This window comes from Ammospiza caudacuta, chromosome 21 (assembly GCF_027887145.1).
Source record: "Ammospiza caudacuta isolate bAmmCau1 chromosome 21, bAmmCau1.pri, whole genome shotgun sequence".
Lineage (NCBI taxonomy): Eukaryota > Metazoa > Chordata > Aves > Passeriformes > Passerellidae > Ammospiza > Ammospiza caudacuta.
The window spans coordinates 11,299,162-11,323,651 of NC_080613.1; the positions used below are offsets into that span (position 1 = coordinate 11,299,162).

At 58.9% G+C, this 24,490-nt stretch overlaps 1 protein-coding gene across 1 annotated transcript; it reads left to right on the forward strand.

Annotated features, from left to right (window-relative positions):
• Positions 1–1,511: 1,511 nt before the first annotated feature.
• NPDC1 (neural proliferation, differentiation and control 1) lies at positions 1,512–22,815 on the forward strand. The gene is made up of 9 exons (XM_058818336.1): positions 1,512–1,689; positions 14,331–14,474; positions 19,551–19,658; positions 19,785–19,958; positions 20,074–20,140; positions 21,081–21,165; positions 21,316–21,395; positions 21,496–21,592; positions 22,541–22,815. The coding sequence occupies exons 1-9, from the start codon at positions 1,596–1,598 to the stop codon at positions 22,616–22,618; spliced, it is 927 nt and encodes a 308-aa protein (XP_058674319.1). The 5' UTR covers positions 1,512–1,595; the 3' UTR covers positions 22,619–22,815.
• Positions 22,816–24,490: the final 1,675 nt, after the last annotated feature.

Sequence of the window (24,490 nt, forward strand, 5' to 3'; positions counted from 1 at the left end):
GCCATGGTGGCAGGGGAAACCATGAGCAGGTGGCAATTCCTTCCAGAGCCACGCCTGACATCCCTGTCATACCACACCATGGCAGCTCGCTCTCAGCATTCCTTGGACAGGCTTGGAGCGGGCTGACAGCCTGCCAGGGCACCACTGAGGCTCTAATGGGGCTCCCACTGTGAGCGCGTGGGCTGGGGCTGAGCCCAGCCAGGCAGCAGGGCACAGCCACGGCAATCCCTACACTGAGCCCAGCCAGGCAGCAGGGCACGGCCACGGCAATCCCTACCCTGAGAATCAGGCAGGGCACAGCCATGGCAATCCCTACCCTGAGAATCAGGCAGGGCACAGCCACGGCAATCCCTACACTGAGAATCAGGCAGCACATGCTGTCCGGCAGGATCCCAGACAGCAGGTCCCATTCAGCATCATGTCATTTGTGTCTGTGCCAACGCCTCAGGTCTGTGCCCAGAGCATGGGGCCAGAGACTGGATGCCAGGATTTTGCAGAGCATCCCCTGACTCCATGGGGGAAAACCTTGGGTGGCCTGGGAGCTCTGCAGCAAACAGAGACAACCTGGCATCCCTGTTGGACATGGCTGTTGGTGTGACTGGGGTGTCCATGTGGCATCTCTGGGCCTTGTGGCTGTGGAGGCACATCACCACCAAGCATCCACTGTCCTGCAGCCAGATGGGACATTTGTACTTGAAGGGGACATAGGGGTTGAAAAGCAAATCCTAGAGATATGAGACTAATCCAGGATATGGAAAGAGGTTTTGCAAGGGAGTGACCCAGGAATGTGGCTCTCACTGGGAAGGGAGGGTGTGCTTTGGCAGTGTACTCCTCTATCCAAAGCCAACGGCAGATGAGGTCTGACAAACGCAGCACTCAAAGCCAGGTGCCACAGCTGCAGAGCAGGCAGGGATGAGATACCTCCAGCCATCAGCCTAAACATTACCCCAGCAGCCACACGACTGACAGATGACATTCCCCAGCTCATCACTCCCAGAGTATGCCATTCATGTGGGACTGGGGGAATAACCAGATCCTAACACAGCATTACAGACTGCACTGGGGAGGAAGGGACCTTTCAAGGTCATATAGTCCAACACCTCTATCATGGCAGAGACATCTGCCACTTGCTCAGAGCCCTGTCCAACCTGGCTTTGAACGTTTCCAGGGAAGGGACAGCCACAGCTTCTTTGAGCAAACTCTGCCAGGGCCTTTCCCCTCTCATAGGGAAAAACTTCTTCCCAATATCCCATGTAACCCTGCCCTCTGGCAGTGGGAAGCCGTTCCCCCTTGTTCTGTCACTCCAGGCCCCTGTCCAAGGTCTGTGTCCAGCTCTCTGGAGCCGCCCTGGGCCCTGGGTCGGGCTCCGCAGCACTGGGGGAGCCGCCGGCCCGCTGAGGCCCGAGCGCTCCCGCGGGGGCTGCGGGGCCGGGCCTTGGCGGCGGGGGTGGAGCCCAAACGGGCTGGAGCCCCGCCCTCCGCCTGGCCCCGCCCTCCGCCTGGCCCCGCCCCGCCGCCCGCAGCCGCCGCGGCCCCGCGCCCGCCCGTGTCCGTGCCCGTGTCCGTGTCCGTGTCCGTGGACGTGGACGTGGACGATGGTGGCGGCCCGGGGCGCTGCCGCCCGCCGCGGAGCCCTGCTGCTGCTGCTCACCGCCCTCGGATCCTTCCGTCTGCGCCTCGCCCGTGCCGGTGAGTACCTCCTCGTGCCCCCCACTCCCGTCTCCGTGTCCTCTCCCTTCCCCCGCAGATGCTCGTGTCCTCTCCTACGACGAACCCTGGTGCGGTTGCTCCCCCTCTTCTCCCTCATTATCCCCATCCCCACCAGAGATCAGCATCCGTGAGTGTTCGTGTTCTTGGGTGGAGCAAGACAGGAGATGCCCCCGTCACAAAGCTCCACGGGGGTTTCTCCCACCCCGCAGCGCTCCCCGGGGACGGGCAGCGCCTCCCCGTCACTCTCCTGCCCGCTGCTGCCGGCAGGGGCCTGGCAGCGGGTGGCAGCGCCGCGGGGCTGGTCCCCAGGGGCTGTTTGAGGGGGCTGGAGGGACCCAAAGATGTGGATCCTGGAGTGGGGAAGGAGCACGTAGTCATGGGAGCGGCCTTCATGAAGCACCTTTATTGGGAGGAAAAAATTAAAACAACATCAAAAACCACAAAGAAAAAAATAAGGGCGCTGCAGTGACCCGGGGAGCCTCCGGGGCTGCGCTGGAGGGAGCCCTGTTTGCCCAGCTGCCTCATTGCCCCGGGAGCGGCCTCAGCACCGCCCCGTTACACCGGTGACGGTGACATTTCTGCTCTCCGCCGTGGCAGAAGGAATGGGTGGCCTTCGCGCCTTCCCGTGCAGCACCGCCCTGCTGTCTGCCGAAGGGTTGTTTCGGGGCGTTCAGGTTTAATTTGCTTGAGGTTCGGGGTCTGGGTTAGGACATTTCCCCTCCTGGGGCGTGTGGCACCGGACGTGCCCCGTGTCCCCTTGCGCCGTGCCCGCTGCTGGGGTGCGCAGAGCTGTGCTGGGCACAAACAGCGGCCCCACAGCCCCGGGCAGCCCCAGGCCCCGCTGCTGCCTGCGGGGAAGGCTGTGGCTGCCCGCCCCGGGAGGTGCCGTGTTCCTGCCTGGGTACGGCCTGTCTCGGGCAGGTGCTTTCCGCCTGGCTGGCGCAGGAGCCGGCAAGGGCCTCCTGGCTCCCAGCATTGTTTGCGAATCCGATATTGTTTCCCTTGTCGGGCTCCCGGCAGCGCGGACGCCGGGCTGGCGGACGCCGGGCGGGCAGCCTGCTGTCACCGGGCCGGGTGGCCTCTCCGTGCTTCTGAGGGGCGGCGGGAAGCTGCAATATCAAAGCGTCTGTGTGTTTCCACGTCGGAGGGTTGGAGGCAGAGGTGGGGATGCTCCTGCGCTCCCCCTCTTCCCACGAGCCAAGGCTGGGGGGGCGCAGCCAGAGGTGTTGCTAACACAGGCTGAGATGAGAGGAAGGAGATCCGGGCTCAGATGAGCCACCAGTGATCCAGCATAATCTCTGCTCCTCCTGAATTTAGGGGTTAGTGTGGGATCATCTGGCCTGGCAGTGCTGGTTGGGCTGGGTCACTTGAGGGGCTGCTGGGGTGGCTGTGCCCAGGTGCTGTCAGGGAGTGGTGACAATTTCCTCTTCCCTTCCCCCCCCTTCCCAGCACTAGGAGGATGCTGGAGATGAGGTGAGCATGAGGGGCCTGGCGCCACATCAGCAGCCTGTTCCAGTGCTGGGATATTACATGCTCTTGGCAGATGTGGGATTGGATTTTCAGCTCAACCTCTTTCCCCTGAGAGAAGCTGGGGATGGTGTCTTTGCACTGTTCCCGACAGCAGCATCCCATTGCCAGGAGTTTGAGGTTGTATGGCAGGTGGCAGTGGGGAGCTCCAGATAGGTTTCTCCTGGGGATGGTGGAAGAAAATGTCCCTAGGGTGCTGGGCAGGCAAAGGAGTCTCTGTCCCAGCCCCACCACCTTTCTGTGAGTGCAGTGGGGCACAGGAAGCATTGGCTGTTTCTTCTCACTTTATAATTGCCTTTCTGAGCAGATGGGGCCAAGATTGGCTTTCTCTGGGGGTGACTGCGAGTGGAGGTGGCAAGCCCAGGAGCAGCTTCTGTTCTGTGGTATGCTGGTGAAACTGGCTCCTGGCAAGGAGGGATCCAGGGAGAAGTCCTGCACCACCATACTCATGTCCTCCTGCCTCTGCAGCTCCATCAAAGCTTCTTCAGAAAGCTTCAGGAGGTTGGCATCTCCTCCTCCTCCTCACTTTCCTTGGCTGGCGCTGCGACCCAGAGCCCCTGCAGCAGATGCCATCTCCCGGGATGCAGCTGCACGTGGCTCAGTAACATCCTCATCTTGCTGTGAGCCTGATCCAAGCTGGAGAAAGGGCAGCAGTGCTTTGGAGGTGCTGCAGGTGGTTTAGGTTTGCTTGCTACTCCTCAGCTGGGCTTTTTTCTCCCACATGTCTATGCATCACACCAGGCTTTGGGCAGAGGGCCTGCCTTGCTTCGTTTTCTGGCTTCATTTCCTGGAACATGAGTGACAGCCATATTTCTCCCCGCTTCTTGAGTAACTAGGTTGCCAAATTTCATCTATTATTATCATTGTTATTATTGTAAACAAAAAGACCCCAGTTTTCCAAAGGGGATGACAGGCTAGAACCCCATTTTTTTAATAATCCTGAACCCCGCTGCCGCAGCCATCAGTTCACATCCCAGACATCTGGAGAAGATGCTCAGCAAAATCTGAGTTTTGTTTCCAGTCCAAGTGACCCATTTGGCCACGTTTGACCTGCTGGCTCTGCACTGCTGCTCCTCCTCATGCTGCTCTGCAGGGACGTGGGTGGGAGCACGGATGCTGCTGTTGATACTGGCTGCCCCTGCTCTGCAGTGGTGTAGGTACTGCTCAAAATTCCCAGCTGGGCATGGCTAGGCAGGAGCCATCCCCTAGGAAGTTCCCAGGCTGAGCCTGTGGTGGGACTGTCCATCTCAGCTTTTCCTCCTTGCCTGCTTGTCCATCGCTGCACTGGGAGCAGGGTTGGGACTCAGTGGGTGCAGTAGCCCCAGGGACCCCCATGCTGACCCCTGAAGCTGCTGCAGCTCCAAGCCACTCTTGGGAGCAAGACATTGGGACTGGTGCTGCACCTGTGGTGGTTGCAGGGGCCTGGCTGCCTTGCCAAATGAAGGGAGTGATCTCAGCCCTGCAGCATTCTCTGGGTTGGTCTGCAGGTAGCAGCCCCAGTTTTTTCTTGAGGCACAGGAAAGGTTGTCTGGGTCCCCCTTGGGAGTGGTGGTGGGCAGTGATCCCATCCAGTCACCACGTCCCTTCAAGCCTCCCGTGGTGGGGGGTCCTCTGCCACACTGGTGCAGACCAGGTGTTTCTCCAGGCAGCAGCTAGGGTGCTGCCCATGTGGTTTTATTCTTGGAAATAATGCCTTCACCTTGTTATCTGGAGTTACTTGTGCTCAGCTGGTTCTTCCTGTGGGAAAGGAGCCCTTGTGGGTGTGAGGTGTGGAGGAGCTGGGATGTGCACCACAGGCATCCCACAGGGCTCCAAGGAGCTGGTACCCATGCCAGGGACATGAGCAGGGCTCCATTTGCAGGCCTGAGGGGGGGAAATGGGTGGAAAGATGTCTGATAATTCCAATTACAGAATCAGCATCAAGGAAGAGTTTATGGAAGAGATAGGGTGAAAATCCCTCATCCCTTTTGCTGTAGCTTTGTGGGGACTCACAAATCCGTGTGCACCCCAGCAATACCCTGGGGATGCCGATGCGTGGAGAGCTGGAGCTCAGGGTGGGGAGACTGGGATTCTGGAGCCAGGGGCCTGCTTGCACTGTGCGGGGTCCCGTCCTTTGTATCTGCAGTTTCCTGGCAGCTCTGGAGACTGTTCCCCCACCCCAGGGATCCCTCAGTTCCCAGAGAGCCTGAGTCTCCCCGCAGCTCAGGGAAGGTGCATCGATGTTTGCCTGAACTGTCTCTTCTGGGCCATGGGGGTATTAAGGGAGGTAATCGGCTTAGCCCTGCCGGCTGCTTCTGGGGGGGCACAGCATCAGGGGGTGACAGCCTGGGCAGGGCACTGGGGACACCGAGCTTGGTGGTAGATGCTGGAGACTAGAGGAGTGATGGGGGCTATCAGGGGTGACAGTGTGGCAGGGGGAACAGAAGGGGTCACGGGATGCACAGTGTGCTGAGGACAGGAGAGGTGTGGCAATGCTGGAGACAGGAGGAGTGACAGCACAGTGGGGACTCTGGAAGGAGAGAGTTAATGGGGGCTGCTGCACACAAGAGCGATGGGCATGTTGTGAACAGGATGGGTGGTTTGGTGCCCGGGGACAAGAGGGCTGATGGGATGGCCTCTCCCCATGTCCAAGGTGCTGGGTCCCTGGCACAGGGTGCAGAAGCTGCCATCAGTTCCACCCGTGCATTAAATCCATAAACACTGTGTCCTGGTGCTGGGGCCCCACCAAGAGCTCTGGATCTGGTCCTTGAAGGGAGTAGTGGCTCCCCTGGGCCGGCTGATCCCTAAACCCTTGGGGCTGGCCCCAATGCCACTGCCAGCACTGAGGTATCTCCCTCCTGTGCCTCGGCATAACCCAGCACTGCTGCTGCTCCAAATGGCAGCTGCAGGCCTGTAATTAGCCACTTTGTGAGCTAACGAGAATTGCAACAGGAAGAAACTGTCCGTTAAGTGCCTGGAGTGAGATTTGAATTGGTGGAAGGAAACGAAGCCAGAGCAGGTCCTGGTCCTGCCTTATCGAGCCCTGGAGCACCGTGGGCTGCAGCTGCCCCTGTTAACCCATGCACACTGTGGCACACGCTGGGCTACTTCCTGCACAGATAGAGGATGGCAAAGCTTTTGAGAGGTATTCCCTGTTTGGGTGGGAACTCATGGCACTAGGTGGGTGACATGTCTGTAGAGTGCTGTCAGGGACCCTGACTCATCAGGATACAGGAGTTCCCTGGGCTCCTGGCCCCTGTTCCTTTCCTACAGAAAGGAGACTGTGGTGGGGATGGAGACAGGAGGTGTGGAAGGTGCAGGTCTTCAGTGCACCCATAGCACTCATGGCTGCTCTTTTGGGAAAGGAGCTGCTCTGCCTTGGGGACTTCATCATCTTGCACCTGTCAGAGGGAGTGAGAGGGCCCTAAATCAGAAGAGAGGGCAACCTGGTGAGCTGCTGTAATGTGACCCATCCTGCAGCAATCATTCCTGGCTAGGAAGGAGAGGGTTTCCCTGAGCTGACTCTTCCTATGCAGCATATACCCCAAAATCTCTAGGTCCAGCTCTTTTGGCACCATCTGCAGCCCTTTATCAAGAGCCCTCGGATGCTGCGTGCACCAGCACCCCTAGGATGCAGCTGTGCATCCCATGGACACCCAGTTTCTGTGTTGATGGGGCCTCTCAGTTTCTGGGTTCCGCTCCATGGGGCACAATGGCCCTGCAGGTCTTTATCACTGGTGGTGGCTGAATCAGTGCAGGCATAGCTGTGGGTGCAGCCACAGCAGGGTGGGTGCTGCAGCATTTCTGCCTGCCTCTGCTCTTGCATGCCCACCAACATGGAGGGTGCCCACCTGGAGTCCCCTTGATAGCCCTTGTTCCAAAGACTGTTGTTCCAAAGACGCTTCTTCTAAAGACTATTCCAACAGCTGTAAAGGTTGACCCCTTTACAGGGGGTCCAGCACTCATGGGTGAGGAGCTATGTCCCCAGGCATCTGTTTCAGGGTCATGGGCTGGTGGGAGTACCAGGGCTGGTGCCAGGCAATGACTAGACAAAGGGAGCTGGACAGACAGACAGAATCTCCACCTTGAACAATGCCACCTCTGAGCCGCTGGAGGCATCAGCAAAATTTTGCTCATGCCTCTTTCCCAAGGGCTACAAGATGTCTCTGGTGGTGGTGTGGAATGCTTTGGCTTTGCTAAAGAGAATCTTGGCCCTGGCAGGTGCAGTGGTGCTGCTGCTCTGGATGGATATTTCCAGCTGAGTAGTGAGAGTGCATGGGAGCCTGTGTCTGTTTTCACATGGCTGAGCTATGGTGGCCCTGGCCTGGCAGCTCCTTGGGTGCCGAGCTGTGGGGTGGACTGCCCTCTCCCACCTCCCTGCCATCACACAGAGAGAGTTAACCCAGGGCTGTGGCTCAATGGGCAAGTGTGTACCCGTGGGGTGCTCTCCTGCTGCTGGGTCAGTGCCCAGGAATGCCCTTAGGAGGGAGCTGGACCCCACTCCCTTCCTTCCAGACTGCTCAGTGCTTCAGGTGGTGCTGTGCACCACAGCCCTGGCCACCACCTGCTTCACTTGTGATGTGGTGCAAAACTTGCCCAATAAGAAGGGAATTAAAGAACCCAACCCCAGCCCCAGCAGGCTCAGTGCATGTGCAAAGTTCATTGGTATTTACTTGAGAAAAACCTGATAAACAAGTCTCAAAGTGGGTGGTTCAGGCTGCAAAGAGCAGCCAGATGCACGGGGATGAGTGGCACATTGGTGGCAGCCGGGGTCCCCAGCACAGGTGGGTGTGGGTGTGCATGGAGTGGAGCAAAGCCAGCAGCAGGTTGGGGTGGGTAGGCCTGGGGAAAGGGCGTATGGCACCTGGTTTGCCTTTGGATTTTTTTATTACTTCTTCTCTTCCTGAATGTCTGAAGCCACTTGTGGCTGGAGACCCCCTGGCACAGCAGGGACACAGGTGGGATGCAGTGGTGCACATCCTGGCTGTGGCAGCTCTGCAGGGCTGCACTTGGGGCTGTCAGCATTTGGGGTTCTTGAGGCTGGGATGCCCCTCACTGGCTTGATGCCTTCCACACCAGCCACAGGCAGGGAGAGCAATGTTCTCTGCTACCTCCTGGCTCTGCCCAGTCTCTGCTGGGGTCTGGATTTGTGGTTTGCTGGAGCAGTTTCCAACCATCCTGGTGCTATCTCCTGTTCCCACGGCCCTACCAATCCAGCAGGCTGCCAGGGCAGGGAACAGGGATGTTTCTGGCCTAGTTAAGTGCTTTGAGTAGTGATGGCACAAATTTCCATTCCCTCAGCCTGCTGGAGATTGCCTGGTTCTGCCCCAGCCTGGAATCACAGGAGCAACTTGGGATTTTGGTGTGCTTGTAGATGGGGTCTCCTCTAGAGCAGGGACAGACTCTGGGGGAACACTGATGTTTGGGAGGCAATGTGTTTGGAGATGCCGAGGGCTTGGCATCTCCCCACCTCTGCAGGAACCTGGCTCCGCTCCTCCTGGCCCTCCCTTTCCCCCTTGGCATTGAGCGTGAAGCAGGAAAGGCTCTGGAAGCCCATCATGATGGACTCAGGGCTGCAGCATGGGTGCCCACCACACTGCCTGTGCTGCCCAGCCCAGGGCTCAGGGTTGGTGGCCCCAAAGCAGCAGCAGCTGGGTGAGGATGGGGGTGGGAGGTGGGGGAGTGGTGAGGATGAGGCCTTTGTCCATTGTTCCTGGGTGGGGCTGTGTCTGGTGGTACTGTCCCATCAGTGGGACTGTCCCCTTGGTGGGAGCAGGGTGCAGTAGAGGTGTTTGCTGTGCAGGCATGGGGAATGCTCCCAGGGGTTCCCTACAGGTGTTCCCTGTCCCCAGTTTGTGGCACAAGGCTGCTGGCACTATTTCTTGGCCATGCCAGAAACTGTGCTGGAGATCATCTCTGCCAGCTGGGCCAGACCTCAGCACCCACCAGCCAAAGCTGGGAGTCAGGACACAAGCCCTGGTGGCTTCAGGGATGGGAGCTGGTGACATGTTGCATCTGCCTGACTAAATCTGCTGAAGCACAAAGAAGCATTTCCAGCTGCTCCCTTACTGGTGGACCAGCACACAGCGGTGCTGCTGCAGGATATGGGGTCAGACTGGTGCCACATGCTCTGTCCCCAGCGGTGACGTGATGTGACCGGCATCCCCCCAGTCCTGGTTTGCGGGGTCAGCGCTGCTCCGCTGTCTCTGGGAGAGAGGGGGCTTGGCAGCTGCATTTTCGAGGGCAGGAGCACGGCAGTGACGTGAGCAGCTGCTGGCAGTGGCACAGGGACTGCCCCAGCAGTGATGCCAGCTGTGCCCAGGAGTGGGCATTGCTCCCGGGGTTCAGCCCAGTCCCCATCCACCTGCTTCCTAGTGCAAGAGACAGCAGGGCAGGTGGATGCAGCTGGGTCAGGAAGCCCACCAAGCTGCGGCCACCAGCGGAGTGTCCATCCTGCAGTCGCTCTGTGTGTCGCTTGTGACTGATGTGTGTCACCTCTGCTTGGTGTGTCACCCGTGGCTGGTGTGTACAGCATCCAGCCTGGCGTTGCTACAGCAGCTGCTGGCAGTCCCTGCTTCTGACTCACTTCAGGAGCCACATCCCTGGGCATGGGGCAGGGCAGGTGAGGTGCTGGGATACCTCAGCAAGCCCTGCTCCTGCCTGCTGCTGAACAGCAGCACTGCCCCTGCCCAGGACAGGGGGAAGTGAGACCTCGGGGGCTGAGGTCTGATGGGGGCATCATGCCAGCCTGCCTGCCTGATGCCTGCCCGCCAGCCTGCCCTGGGCCTGCTCCAGAGTCCTCCTTCAGAGCCAGGAGCACTTTGCAGAGCTGGGAGGGAGCCACGGCCAGTGCCAGCTGGCAGTGGAAGTACTGGGAGGGCAGGCTGCAGGCAGGGCCCTCAGCAGCTCCCACATTATCTGGCTGGAGGAGGATGAGGAAGAAGAGGAGAAGGAATGACCTTGGAGTGGAGCTGGCAGAGCCCACACCACTGCAGGCCCTGCGGGGGCTGCTGCCGCTGCTGGGCTTCTGTCACGGCCTTGCCGTGGTCTTGCCTCAGCCTCAGCCGGCATGCAGGGGCCCAACGTGGGAGTGAGACTGGCACCCTGTTCCCCAGACACCCCAATATCCCCCCTCAGTTGCCCATGTCCCACCAGGGGCCCTGTCCTGCTGCCACAGAGGGGCTAGACCCAGTGGTCCTGGGCAGGCTGCTCTGTGCCCACGTGGCTGTGCAGCCAGAGCCCTGTGGGCTCAGCCCAGGCCCAGTGGGCTCTGCCAGCTCCCACTGTTGGCACCGGGGCTGGCAGCTGAGAGGGAGGCTGGGTGTTGGTGTTGCCAGGACCTTAAACATTCACAGCAGTGCTCGGTGCTAATTAATTATCCTCTTACGTTCACTTTTATCTCTCTATCTGCAGCAGTGACGCAGCAGGGGCAGTCCCTGCCTCCCTGGCCACACAAATGTCCTCCTTGGGTTTATTTTTGTTTCTTTTTCACCTGTATGTTTTGGCATGAGTATGGAAGAGCTGCTCCACCCAGTCTGAGACTGCTGGTGGCTCTATGCCCTGCCTGGGCACCCCCTGTCACAAGCACTCTGCTGAGTGCCACCCTAGATGCCTGGCACAGCTCTCCCCAGGGTGAGTCCTTGGGGATGGAGCTTTGTGCTCAGCTTTCCCCCATGGATAACACATCCAGAGGCCTTGCTGCTCACCTGACCATGTTTCCTCCTGGGCACAGGTCTGTTCCTGCTTACATGTGTTCCCAGCTGATGCCCACCTGCTGTGTCTGTGCCAGCTGCTGTGTCCCGCCGGCCTTGGGCTGGGGTCCTGCCTGCAGGGAGTCACTCAGCTCCTCCAGCACCAGCAGCTCAGCCCAGGCTTGAGCTTGGTTTAAGGGGTTACCCCAGTTGTGCTGTTCTGGGCTCCCTGCCCACCTGCACAGGAGTTGAGCACCATGGCAGGGCAATATCAGCAATTGGAGCATCCCCCTCCTCTGAACACCCCTGGCACGCCTGGACAGCAGCATCCTGGCTGGGCTGTGTCTGGTGCTGGCTGCACATTCCATATCATTCATTGCTTGCTCCTCTGGTCTGTACTGTCCTGCTGGCAGGACCGTTCAGGGCTATGGTCCTCACAGGACCACAGCTGCACCCCAGCTTGGGTCCCTCTGCCCATCCCACTTGTGGCCAGGCCATGCTGGGCTGCACTGGTGCTAAGCAGGGACTGTGGTTGGGGTGGGGGGATCCCAAACTCCCCAGATTCAGCAGCAGCCCTGCAGCTGCAGAGGCAAGACTGGCAGCTGCAGCAGGCATCCTGGCACTGTTACCAGGTGGGTGGCATGGTGGTGACATGGCCACAGCTGGGTGGAGTTGGGACCCACATACTGTGCCAGCCCAAGTACTCTGCCTCAAGGTGAGTGTTCAGGAGGGGGGGACCCATGGCCAAAGTCTTGGGGAACCCAACGTGTGCCTGCTCAAGCACTGGACAGGTGGCACCAGCCACAGGAATGTGTGAGTGTGCAAGGGTGGGGCAGCATTGGGGCAGTGTAGTTTGACAGCCCCACAGGGTGGCAGCGGTCAGGGCTGGATGTGCCCATGTGGCACCTGGGTGGTGGCACACAGAGCGCTCGGTTCCCATCACCTAGCATGGCACTGAGGTGCCCACTCCCACCAACAAAGGATTCTCACTGCTGGGCTTTGAGGTGGGCTCAGGGAGTAAAGCCCCTGTGGGCCCCCTCAATCCACAGGGTGCCCACGCAGTAATGCCAGCTCACCAGTCACTGGCTGGTGACACATGGGGAGCTCTGAATTGCAGCCAGTGACAGCTGGGCAAGCACAACTCATTCCTCAAACAGAGATAACAGCCTTCACTGGAATCCAGCCTGGGCTTTATGTACCCAGTTGCTGGGCTCTGGCTCAGGGCTCTGCACCCACCACTCCTCACAAGGTGGCTCTGAGGCTCTTGTCGGTGTCTGGCTCTGTGGGGTGACCCACACTGGGGTCACTTCCTCTGCCAGTGATCAGCTTCTGGCAGCACCTGCTTTGGGAGGAAGTGTTTCCATGAGCCTGTGGCACAGACAGGGGCCCCTACAGGTGTGTTCCCCACTGCCCCACGGGGCTGTGACATGTCCCCAGCCTAAGGCTGCACAGTGCCACGACCACCTCCTGCCCTGTTTTTTAAACAGAGTGGCCTTGAGAGTAACCCTGGGGAGGTGAAGCCAGGAGCCAAGTCCAATTTCTGTGCTTAGACATCTGATTATTTGCCCATTAAGCACTAATTGCCCCCCAGCCACATGGCCAAGCCCCACACTATCCCCAGGGAACAAAGAGTCCAGCAAAAAACCCAGCTCCCATGGGCACAGTGGACACTTTCCCCCACCCTCTCCACACCCTCCAGGCAGCTGTGCCTGGTGTGGGGGTCAGCCAGCACTGAAATTGCAGTTGGTGCACCCTTGCCAGTGGCAGCCAAGGTGGGGAAGGTGATGACTTCCTCATGGAGTGGAGTGGAGAGTTGCCTGGGCACAGGCTGGAGGTTCTTAGTAGCAGCTGCACCCTCCAGGGAGCAGTTTGATGGTGAAATATGGCCATGCAAAAAGCAGGGGGTTGCATATCCCACTGGGGTGATGTCTTTCCTGCACCCTTGCTGGGGGAGCAGAACTGTTATGCTTTCATGATTCGTCTTCTGCCGTCTCTAGCCTGTTTAGGGCTCTAAGCCGTGTGCTTGGTGCTGCCCCATCAGTGCTGGAGTGCGCCAGGGCTGTGCCAGGTGTTGCCGTCCCTGGGCGCAGGGACAGGGACAGGGACAGGCAGGTGGCCGGTGAGTTGCTGGTGCCAGTGTAGGCAGTGAGGGCTGCCAGGGACTGCTCGGGGTGCGTGGGCAGGTGCTGGGAGCCTGTTCCTGCTGTGATTCATTGCCAGCCTGGCCCTGCTCCCAGTGCAGCCCCACAGTGCTGCTCCCTGCCTGCTGCTGCCTGCGGGAATGCTGCCGGCGTGGTGAGGGACAAGGTGAGGGGCAGATAGGGCAGCTGTGTGCCACACCCTCAGCCAGCTGTGCAACCCCATCTAGCTGTGGCCCTATCCAGCTCTTCCTCCCACGCAGTTGTGCCCAGCCTGAGTGCTGGGTGGACTGAAGGGCAGCTGATTCCACAGCGCCACCACTTTTGAGGGAAAGACACTCCAAGCTGCAGCAGGACCAGCAGTGTCACCATCAAACCTGGGACCCGGTTGCGCCCCAAAGAGCCCCCTGCCACCGGTGGTACCTGAGTGCTGGCCCCTTGTGTCACAGTTCCTGTCTGTCTCCAGCTCTGCACGTGGTTTGCCACCATCACCTGGCCCAGGACTCAGCTTTGTGTAGGACATGGGGACCTTGTGCCCAGAGAGGTCCACTTCCTGGGATGAAGACCCAGCCACGATGGCACTGCCATGGCACAATGGGTTGGTGAGGCTGGACCTGGGGGACTCATGCCTGTACCCAGGGAGTGGCATGAGATGCCCCATGAAACTGTGAGCGAGGTTTGGGGTGCAGTTCAGTGCCGGGGAGGGCTGGCTCCCACTGCTTCCTGCAGGGAATCCTGAAGGGATGGGAGCCTAAGTCACAGCACTGTCACATCCTGCTGAGGCTTTGGGGGAGTTTGTGACTTTTGATTTAACAGTCACCACACCAGCATCAGTCTGTGCTGGTTGGATTTCATCTCCCCATGCAGGGCAGGCAGCAGCAGGAGATCCTGGTGCTGCAGCACTCCCTCATGTGTCCCACAGGATGGTGGCACCCTGGGGCTGGGGACCCTTGGGGGGTATGGGCATTGCATGCTCATCACTGCAACTGCCTTGTGCATGTCATGGAGTCACAGACTGCCTCAAGTTGGAAGGGACCCATGAAGATCATCGAGTCCAACTCCTCGGTAATTAAGCTCGTGGTTAATTCCAGGTGGTAATGGCCTTGTGGAGGCAAACTGGGGTCTTGGGGCAGCTGTGGTGAAGCCCACTGATAGCTGGGAGCTGCAGCAGGGCAGCCATGGGCAGCCCGGGGCAGCTGGGTCCCTCTTCAAAAAGCTGTGAACAGACCTGGGGGGGTGTTTGACCCCTCTCCCCCTCCTGAGCTGTTTTGTCCTGTCCCCACAGCAGCGTCGTGTCCCCGGAGCCTGGACTGTGCCCTGCAGCGCCGGGAGTTCTGCCCGCCAGGCTCAGGAGCCTGTGGGCCCTGCCTGCCCCCCTTCCAGGAGGACGACCACGGGCGCTGTGTCCAGAGGCAGCTCTCACCCAGTGGTAGGTGCACCCACCCTCCACCCCTGTGCCTGCACACCTACCCTGCCCCTCTGCAGCTCTGGGAGGTTCTGTGCCTCAGGACAGCCCCCCAGCCCAGCAGCACCCCATGCTCTTCCTTCTTTCCATGGCAGCTGTATCTGTGTGGAGGCAGCTGCTCTTCTCCCTCTCATCCCACTCACCTCAGCTGGGGGGGTGGTTTTGGGCTGGCAAACCCGTGCTGCTCTACGTGCATCCTGCTCTGGTGATTGGCTCTGTCAGCACTGTGGGGAGCTCCAAGGACAGGAGTAGGACAGGCAGCTTCTGGGGATCTCCAGGATATTCACGGTCTGCCTGGCTCTTCCAGGGTTCAGGCTTTGCAGGAGCAGGGGAGCCGTCTTCAGCACACAGAGCAGTGACTTGTGCTGCCCATGGCCTCACCCATCCCAGGGTGCCAGTGGGATTTCAGTGCCTGATTCCCTTTGGTTTGAGATATTGGTCGGTGGTTCAGGACTGCTGTTTCCTCCTTGGGTGATGCCCAGCATCCATGCTGGGAGGGCTGGAGTCAGCTGTGACTGGGAGCACCAGTCCCTGGCTGCACACCAGGGCACCGAGGCTGTGCTGGGTGTCATTCCTGGCTCCGTCCCCGAGGGATCTGTGGGGCTGTGGCAGCCTGGGTGCAGCAGCCTGTGGTCAGCCATCCCACTGCTACTGCAGTGCTTGAAGGGTGCTCCCAGTGCGGCTGTGGCACCTGTGCCCCTGCTTCAGCTGCAAAGACAGTGCTGGGGGCCAGGCATAGGCATATTTTAGTGTGACAGTCAACTCTTCATGCAGCTTGGAAAGCTGTGGCAGAGTTATTTCTGTGCCCCCTTATCATGAGCTCACCTCACAGGTAAGTTAAGACCATAATTATGGCTCTACACAATTATTTATTGCTATAAAGTGGAGTGGCCTCTGTGGCTGGGGAAGAGGCCAGGACTGGCCAAACCCTCAGGCTGTTCCTGGCAGGTTCTGCTGGGGACTGCCTGGATTCAAGGTACTCTGGAGCACCTGAGTCACCTCCTGGTGCAGAACCTATTGGTATCTCCCCCAGCCCACCCTTCTCCACCTGCTCTTCACTCTCGCTGCCCCCAAAAGTCTCCTGCTAAGGGGTTCCCAACTCCTGGGGAGCTTCTAAAAGCATGCAGGATGGCCAAGCACTGGTCATTGAACCAGGGAAGCAGGTTCCCCTGCATCTGAACTCCATGCAGACATGGAGAGATCCTCTGAGTTTTAGGGGATTGCTTTGTGTTGTTGAGCATGTTCAGGGTCCTGTTGGGGGGCAGTTGGAGATATCCTTCACCTATGGCTCAGCCCAGGTGGGCACACGGATGATGTCAGAACCCAGCATGCCTTCAGTGCCATTTCTCCTAGCAGGAGAATTACCCTGTAAATCAGAGGGGAGACCCCCAAAGCAAGACCCTTTGGCTGAAATGAGAGGGATGGCTGGGGGGATAAGAGGAGCTGGCACAGGAATAGGGTCTAGACTTGGTGTTTAACAGCAGTCAGTGCCCCTGCCACAGGTTCTTCATTCACTGGCACTGAATGGCTTTAGCAGTTGTTTATAGTTCATTTTTTAATGTGGAGTCTTGAGAGCAAATTCCCCTCTCGCAAGGGCTGCACATGTGCTGGCATCTCCATAGCAACCCAGCTCCTTTCTGAAGGATGTGCCCACAGTTGCATCCTTATGCAGAGAGATGCAGGACCATGGTACCATCCTCTAAGGACCCACCATGGCAGGATGGTGACACCAAAGTCTCTCCCAGTCCTATCCTCTTGTCCCAAGCAATGCTGCTAGCTTGTGGCAGCAAAAGTGTGGGAACTGTGTTAAATAAAAAAAGGGGATCTCCTCCCAAATCCTTTGTTTTAGCATTCTGAGGATGTCCAGCTCCTCTTGGCAGGGAGGCACCATTTGTTTTGTCATGGGAGCTTTCTTTCTCATCCTGCCTGTACCTTTACCTGGTAGCAGCACTGGAGAGGGCTGTGAGGATGAAGAGGGGCTGTGATAGCTGCATTTAGGGGGAGATGCAAGGCAAACAGGGGGCCGCTGTAGCCCAAGGATGCCTAAGCCTTTGAAGGGGATACCCATGCAGCCCTTTTGCTGTGTAGGCAGACCCTTTAAAGGGTTACACATCCTTGAGCCACTTGTGACTGCTGGTGACACCAATCCTGGGATCCTGCTGCTGTGCCATCCCCACTGCTTCTGGCAGGAGCCAGGGATCCTCTGCCAAAAGCAGCTTCTTGAGGTGAAACGCACCATTTGGGGTCTCAGGAGGGCATGTGAGTGTTCCTGCCATTATGTGTAAGGCTCTTGGCATACCTGGCACAGAGATGAGATGGAGATGGAATGGATGGAATCTGGGTACACTGCATCCCACAGCTGGCTGTCTGCACCTGGCTGCTGCTGTCTTGCACAGGGCTCTGAGCTCCCCAAAATCCCATGCGCTCCACGGTGCTGCATGTGTCTGTGCTGTGATGGGTTGGAGCGATGTGCTTTGTGATAGTTGGTCTTATCCTGCTTGTGCTTGACCAGCATGGAGCCCCACTGGGCTGCAGGAAGCACTTTGGGAAAAGGGACCTCAGCTCACAGACATGGATGTTCATCCTTCCCCGCTCGCTGTGCCACCAGCATCAAAGAGGACAGCAGCCATCCTGGGCAGGACTATAGCAGTTAGTGGATGTATAAGAATTTTGTGCCCTCGTGTGGACACTGTCAGTTACAGGTTTCCTCAGCCCAGGGCAGAAGCCTCATGTGTCTCTTCTTGGTCCCTGTTTCCCCAAACTGTCAGGGTAGGTGTGTGTCCCAAGGTTGAGCCCTGAGGAGCGCCAGGGGCAGAGCAGAGGGACTGGGGGGCTGTGTGCCAGCCTGGCCATGACATCCTGCTGCAGCACTGGTGGCAACTACCATGAGGGGGCACCCAAACCCTGCACAAGCCCTGCCTGCTCCCCTGAGTGCCCCTGAGCATGGCCTGTGTGCCCTGTCCTGTCTATGCCCTGTGTGCCCTCCCTGGACACTGTTCCTCTCCTGCATCTCTGCTCCTGCTCCTGGGGCAGGAGCTGGGGCTCTCCTCGGCCCCCTGTTCCCTGGAGCAGCTCAGGGCAGCATCTCACACACCCACAGTGCCTGGCAGGACCCAGCCCTCAGTGCCCTCAAAGGCCTGGTGGAAATTGTGGCATCACTGGGGGAGGCTTAGCTGCCACACAGAATGGGAGGCAGGCAGCTTTTAGCCACTTGAAGAGAATGTGATGATAAAGCTGGTTAGTGCAGGTAAGGAGCACAACCCAGGCCCTGCAGCAATGCCAGGACCCCAAACCACTGCCTCAGTTTCCAATGTGCCACTTGACACACCCCCACAGGGTGGGAGACTGAGGAACCTGGCAGCTGCTCTGGCTGTTTTTTCAACTTTATTTTCCTTTTTCCAGTCACATCACATCCAACACCAGTGCAGCCTGGTGGTGGCACACATGGGATGGACAGGGTTGTCCCCTATGGAGACAGACTTTTCCCTGAGTACAGAGGTGAGCAGGAGCCAAATGTCCCCATCGCAGGCATTAGGGTGTCCCCTGGCACAGGGCTATCCCAATCCTGGGCACCAGGATGTCCCCCTAAGGCACAGGGCTGTCACACTGGGTCCCATGCAACTCCCTTGCCCGTTGGGAGACGTTGGCCCTGTGATAGCCCTTTGTCACCATGGCACTCACCTATTGGGCACAGCACTGGCACAGCCCCAACCTGGCACTACTTGACCATGGCACTGCTCTGGGATGCAAAGAGCCAGGGAAACCCAGGGCTCTAGCTAAGGGTAGGAGGCTGGGGGCAGTTTGGGGACAGCAGGGCATGGAGGATGTAGGGACAGTGACTCTTGGTGCTTTTGTTTAAAGCAAGAGTGTCCCCCTTTTAAATTGTTTTTTTGGCTCATGTGGTTCTGAGTCATGGGGCAGCAAGGTGGCGGTTGTGCACGGCTCCAGAGGGAATCAAGGTTTATTTCCAAACACTGGATATGAGGACAGATTCCAGAGATGTAATTCTTATGAACTTGAATTATGTGCCAGTACCACCTTGCCTTAGTGTGTCTGGATTTAGGCCCCAGGGCTTCTCTAAGGGGACAGTCTGAATATGGGCAAAGAAAGCAGGGGTAGGATGAGGATTGAGATGGGGACAGGGATGTCTACTGCCTTTGATGTTTCAGTTTAATTCTGTTAAAAGCAGTGGTGAGTGTCAGAGCTGGACTCTGCTTGATGAGCCTGAGAAGAGCGACTCCACTCTTGCTGCAATGCTGTCACCTCAGGCCAGAGTGGGATCCTGCCTGTTCCTAATGCTGCAAGAGACCCCTGAAGAGCAGATGTCCCTGGTGGGCACTGTGCTGGAACGTGGGCTTGGACAGCCACCTGTGAGATGCTGCTGGGGCCAGCCCCTGGGGGTACATCCCTTGCTGCATGGGGCTCCCAGAGGAGCTGCATCCCACCAGGCGCTGGGCAAGAGCCAACCTCTCTACTGGAGCAAGGGCTCCCATGCTCTGCTGAACAACCAAGCTGAGCTCTGCTCTGGAGTGGCTCCAGCCACTCTGCTCTATAAAGGACCCTGGTCTATTTTTGAGGTGAAAACCAGTGTTTGGGGTGTCCCTTGACTGTAACTGTGCTGAAGCTGCCCCTCACCCCTGAGGCAGCAGGGCAGATGGGGAGTATCTGTCCTGGTCCAGCTCCCATCCTTCCTTCCTCGGAGCTGCTATGTAACCCCAGGGGCAGGTCCTGCACATTAGGTGCTGGCACCCTGCCCTCTCTCACAGAGTCTGCAGGACCTGCTGCCTCTGGCATGAAGGCAGATGCTGTTGCTCCTGATCCTCCAGCATTTGTGGGGTGAAAATCCCAGTGAACGCAGCAAGGACACGTGTGGGTCCTGGGGCCCAGCTTTCAGAGAGCTGCATCTGAGGGGCCTCAGACTGAACTCCTGTGTTTGCTGGAGCTGGGACAGGAGCCCCTTCTTGGGGGTACTGGTCTCGCCCTGGCGGTGGGCACACACCTGCACCCCACAGTGCCCATCTCACACCTGTTCTCCCATAGGACGGACCTCTGTTCCCAGCTTGGAGGCAGAAATTGATTTTCTTGCGGATGTGCTGGCCAGGCAGGAGGCTCCTCGCCACCACCCACTACAGGATGGCAGACCCAGGAGTAAGTGCTCATCTCTGTTCCTGGCGGTGCCAGGGACCCCCTGGCAGCCAGACCCTGCACCCCTGGCAGGTTTGCCTTCTGGTGCTGCCTGGGCACCACTCACCACTGCTCTGTCTTCTCCTGCAGCCACCCTGGTGCCCAACAGTGGCAGACAGCGTGTGGCCAGTGGGCTGAGAGAGGGGCGTCTGCAGCAGGATCCCACCGGCACCATGGCAGCCACCACCTTCCCCACCACTGCCACCATCCAGAAGTACCCGGTGGAGGCGTCCCCCATCCCTGAAAATGACAACATGGTGCTCGGTGAGACCCTGGCACTCAGAGGAAGAGGTTTCACATCCTCACCAGGGAAGCATGGGCTGGTGTCACCATGCTGCCAGCTCACCTGCTGTCCCTTGCTGTCCTCTCCACCTGACAGGGCTGATCGTGGTGTGCACGGTGGCCGGGATCTCAGCGCTGATCGTGGCAGCCATCTGCTGGTACAGGTGAGCTGGGGCTCTGGCCAGTCCCTCAGTGACTCTGTGCCCAGGGCAGTGTATTCCCACGCTGCCCAGGCTTGGAAGAGGGGCAGTAGTCCTGCCAAGGCACGGCATCAGCTGGCTGGGGCAGGAGGACAGTAGGGAGACACCTCCGTGCCAGATTCAGGCTCCTGGGAGCAGATGGCACCTGGTGTGGGCATCGCTGTGGCACTGGGTGCTGACACTGCCAGCACGTTGGTGCCTTGTGCCCAGGCCCCGTGGGATGGAGGTGGTTCTGCCTGTCACAGCTGCCATCACAGGGAACAGGGCTGACCCTCCAAGGGTCACTGGCTCCTCAATGGAGTCGTCTGCTCCTATGGCTCCCCACATCCTCTAGGATGAACTAGAGAAGTCATTGTGCCTACAGTGGGCACTGGTGAGGCACTTCAAATTCTGGGTTCAGTTTTGGGCCCCTCATGGCAGGAAAGACATTGCAGGGCAGGAGCATGTCCAGAGAAGGGAATGGAGCTGGCAAAGGGTCTGGAGCACAAGTCTTATGAGGAGCAGCTGAGTGAGCTGGAAGGGCTCAGCCTGGAGAAAGGCAGGCTCAGGGGGACAATCATGCTCTGAACAACTCCCTGACAGGAGGGGGCAGCCAAGGGAGGGTCAGCTCCGCTCCCAGGGAACAAGGGACAGGATGAGAGGAAATGGCCTCATGCTGTCTCAGGGGAGATATAGGTTGGATATTAGGGAAGATTCATGTAAAGGGTGGTCGGGCATTAGGCTTTAGGAAGGGCTGCCCAGGGAGGTGGCGGAGTCACCATCCCTGAAAGTGTTCAAAAAACATGTGGGTGTGGCACCTGGGGATGTGGTTTAGTTGTGGGCTTCGGCAGCACTGGGTTAAGGGTTGGGCTTGATCTTAGAAAACTTTTCCAAGCTTTGTGATTCCAATGCCCCTTCCTGGCAGGCTGCAGAAGGAGGTCAGGCTGGCACAGAAAGCAGACTACTCAGCCCAGCGAGTAGCCAGCCCCCTGCCCTATGACAAGATCTCGGTAAGGTGCCCATGTCCCGCACTGTGAGGTGTTTGGCACACGGGACTCAGTGCTCTGCTGGAGGGATTCCCACACGGTGGAGGCCCTCCAGCAGCCAGCCTGGGGCCCTCCACAGCCCAGTCTCCACAGCTGTTCCTGCTCTCTCCACAGCCTGGGGACAAGACGCTGGCTCAGAGTGCCCAAATGTACCACTACCAGCACCAAAAGCAGCAGATGCTCTCCCTGGAGAAGTAAGCAGCCTGGTAGCAGACAACGTGTCCTGCCATTAACTGGGATGGTCCTCATCGTCCCACTGGGTTTCACCTCCTCTCTACATCTTCTTCTCCCCAGGCATAAAGAGGAGCCCAAGCTGCCGGACTCAGCATCATCTGATGAGGAGAATGAGGATGGAGACTTCACCGTGTATGAATGCCCGGGGCTGGCTCCGGTATGTGGGTGCAGGAGAGCCAGGGGTCCCTGTGCCTGTGGGGGTGTCCAGTAAGTGCCTGGGACGTGCACTTCAGTGTGAGGAGCCTTTTCCACGTGTTCTTCATCAAACTTATAAGTGGTCCAACCTCTGCCCCTCTGTTGCCCCCATGTCCCTGGCCAGCTCCCACTGAAGCTCTCCAGTGGGCAGGAATGCATGTCCTGGCACAAGGATTTCCTTGGGAGCAGATGACTGGAGCAGCCCTTGGCCCACCTGACCCACGGTCCCGCTGGCGACAGGGGCATGGTCACCCTAGGCACGGGGCTGGGGGACTCGTCCTCGTGCCCTCCCAAGGCCTGGAGCAGACATGAGACCCCTCACAGCCAGAGGGTGTTCTTGGCGAGCAGGGGACTCTGGGGACGGGCATAACAGCCCTGGCTACAAAGAGCACAAAGGGACGAAGAGGAGCCTTTTACATGGTAATAGCTGCGGAGCGCGGCCATCAGGGCCCAGATCCAGGGTCATCAGTGGGTCTTTACAGGCCCATTAAAGGGCACTTGATCGCAGGCAGGCAGTCTGGACAGGGCATCCAATTCCTGCCAGCCGTGCTGTGGAGCCCATCCCGGGGTCCCCAGTCGGATCAAGAAATGTTCCTGCCAGCAGGGCTAGGACTGCTGTCCTGGGGTCCCCAGCCTAACTGTGGGGTCCCATCCCACCCAAAACCTTGGGTTTCACACATAACCCCACCTCATTCCCTCCTGCCAGGAAGGCAGCACCTTTCCAGGGTGACGGAAGTCCTGGTGTTTGTCATCCATTGCAGCCCACTTGGTAGCCCCCTTCCCCTCCTCCCTCCTCCCTGCCGGTCTGGGGATCAGACCCAAACCCCTTGGGCTGGGGCAGCTGAATCCCAACCTGCTTTCTGACCTCCCACCTTTTCTTTCCGCCATCCCTCTCCCGCCACCGCGGCAGACCGGAGAAATGGAAGTGAGAAACCCGCTGTTTGACGACTCGTCCCTGCACCCCTGCAGCCCCAAGCCGCAGCAGTAACGCCCCGTGTCCTGCGCCCAGCGGGGCGGCCGAGCCGGGGAGCGCCCGCAGCTGGGCCGAGGGACGCTGCCAGACTGTTCGACGCCTGCCCAATAAACACCCACTAACAGCTATGGGGGGGGGATCGCCCCCGTTTCCAGCGTCCTTGTCCTCTTTGCTGCTGTGATCGCGTCCCTGCATTGCCGTTTGCTCACAGCTCTCGCGGGCGCAGGGGGGCGGCTGCTTTGGCACAGAAACTGGTGGGGGAAGGGGGGGCTGCGGCGCTGTCCCTTTGTAGTTGGCTCTGAGGAGGGGGCTGCTGCCCTAGCTGAAGCTAGACTGATGCATAGCAGCTGGGAAGGAGCCAGAGAGAAGGTCAGAAAGCAGAAGAGGGCCAGGAGGGCTGGGCACGCTCATGCCTGGCATCACAGCTGCCAGCCTGCCCAGAGCACCTCTGCCACAGATGGAGCCTTTTCCTGGAGCAGGTGGCATCACTGAGGGCTTCAGTGCCCATTCTCCTCCAGCCCTGCCTGGGCAGCTCCTGGCAGCAGGATAGAGCTCCAGGAGCCAACGGCAGGAGCAGCTCAAGCAGGCACTGGCATCAGTCCCCAGGCTGCTCCTTCAGATGCTGCCCTGTGCTCTGACCCCAGTAAGAGTGCTGGGCTTCAGGACAGTCCCAGTGCCACTGTGGCCTGGGAGCCATCAGTCTGTGCGGGCAGAGGATGGGCTGTCTCTTACCCTAGGCCTCAGCGGGGTAAAAGCTCAGAAAAAGTGTTCAAGGTTTTGTTTTTAAGCTTATGTGGCTGTGGAGGAGGAAGGAATAGGATTGGAGGGAGCTGGGGTGGCTTGAGGGGACTAGCCAAGGCGTGGGGGCTTTGCTGTGCTGCGTCAAACCCCACAGAGCCCATGCCCGGGCAGCATACCTGTGGAGCCTGACACTGTGCATTCTCTGAGCATCCCTCTGTGGCAGGTGACAGTCTCCACTGCTCCATCCCAGGCACCTCTTGGGCCCCAGGCACTCCTTGCACCCCTATGTTGCCCACATCCAGCCTCACCAACATGTTCTTGCTTGGAGCCCAGTGCTGCTCCTCCAACCCTCCCGGGTGTGTAGGCCATGAACCCCTCCAGTGGAAGGCCCAGAACAGGGTTTGGGTTACTTTGCACAGGCGTGGCTTCATGTCCAGGCCCTGTTGTGGACTGTCATGGACACAGGTCACCGTGTATGCTCACCGGAGCCATTGCACACTCAGGCAGGCATGGGCAGGGCAGGCAGCAGTGGCAGAGATGTGCTGGTGAGTGGTGGTGGCATGGGACTGTCCCTGTCCCTGGCGGGGTGGCTGACAGAGGCCATCACAGCACAGATTCTGTTCCCATGTCCTGCGCTCCCCCTCCCCTGGGCTGCTGCCACTCTTCCCACACCTCTCGTTGTTGTTGTATGAATTGTAGTTATTTTAAAAGGAGATTTTATTAAACGACCATGTTTGAGACCCATGCGAGTGTGTGGTGTGGGGCCCGAGGCTTGGGGGGCTCCTCTCGACAGTGGGGTGGGACAAGGGGACAAGAAGGGGGGATGCTGTGGTCCCCAAACCTTCCCTAGGGAACGGTGAGCAGCCATTCTGCTTCTGCAGCTGGAGTAGTGTTCAAATCCTTCCCAAGGGTTTTCCCAGGCACAGAAAGAGCCGGGGATAATTTTCTTGTCTCTCAGTATTTGCCAGGTTTCAGCAGGGAAAGGTCGGTGGGAGCCCCCGCACCCAGCCCTGCAGCACCCACCAGCCGCCCCCTCCGCCCCTTGCCCCCGGGGCCCTTAGCACCTCGGGGATGACAGATAAGGGCTATCGAGTCCCCGCATTGTGTGCAGCCCAGTTCCTTTGATCACGCCAGCCCCCCATCAAG

Coding starts and splice junctions, on each gene's coding strand:
- NPDC1 (XM_058818336.1), top strand. CDS start 1,596: ATGGTGGCGGCCCGGGGCGCTGCCGCCCGCCGCGGAGCCCTGCTGCTG. Junction 1,690..14,330: donor TCTGCGCCTCGCCCGTGCCG/GTGAGTACCTCC, acceptor CTGTCCCCACAG/CAGCGTCGTGTCCCCGGAGC. Junction 19,659..19,784: donor ACAGGATGGCAGACCCAGGA/GTAAGTGCTCAT, acceptor CTTCTCCTGCAG/CCACCCTGGTGCCCAACAGT.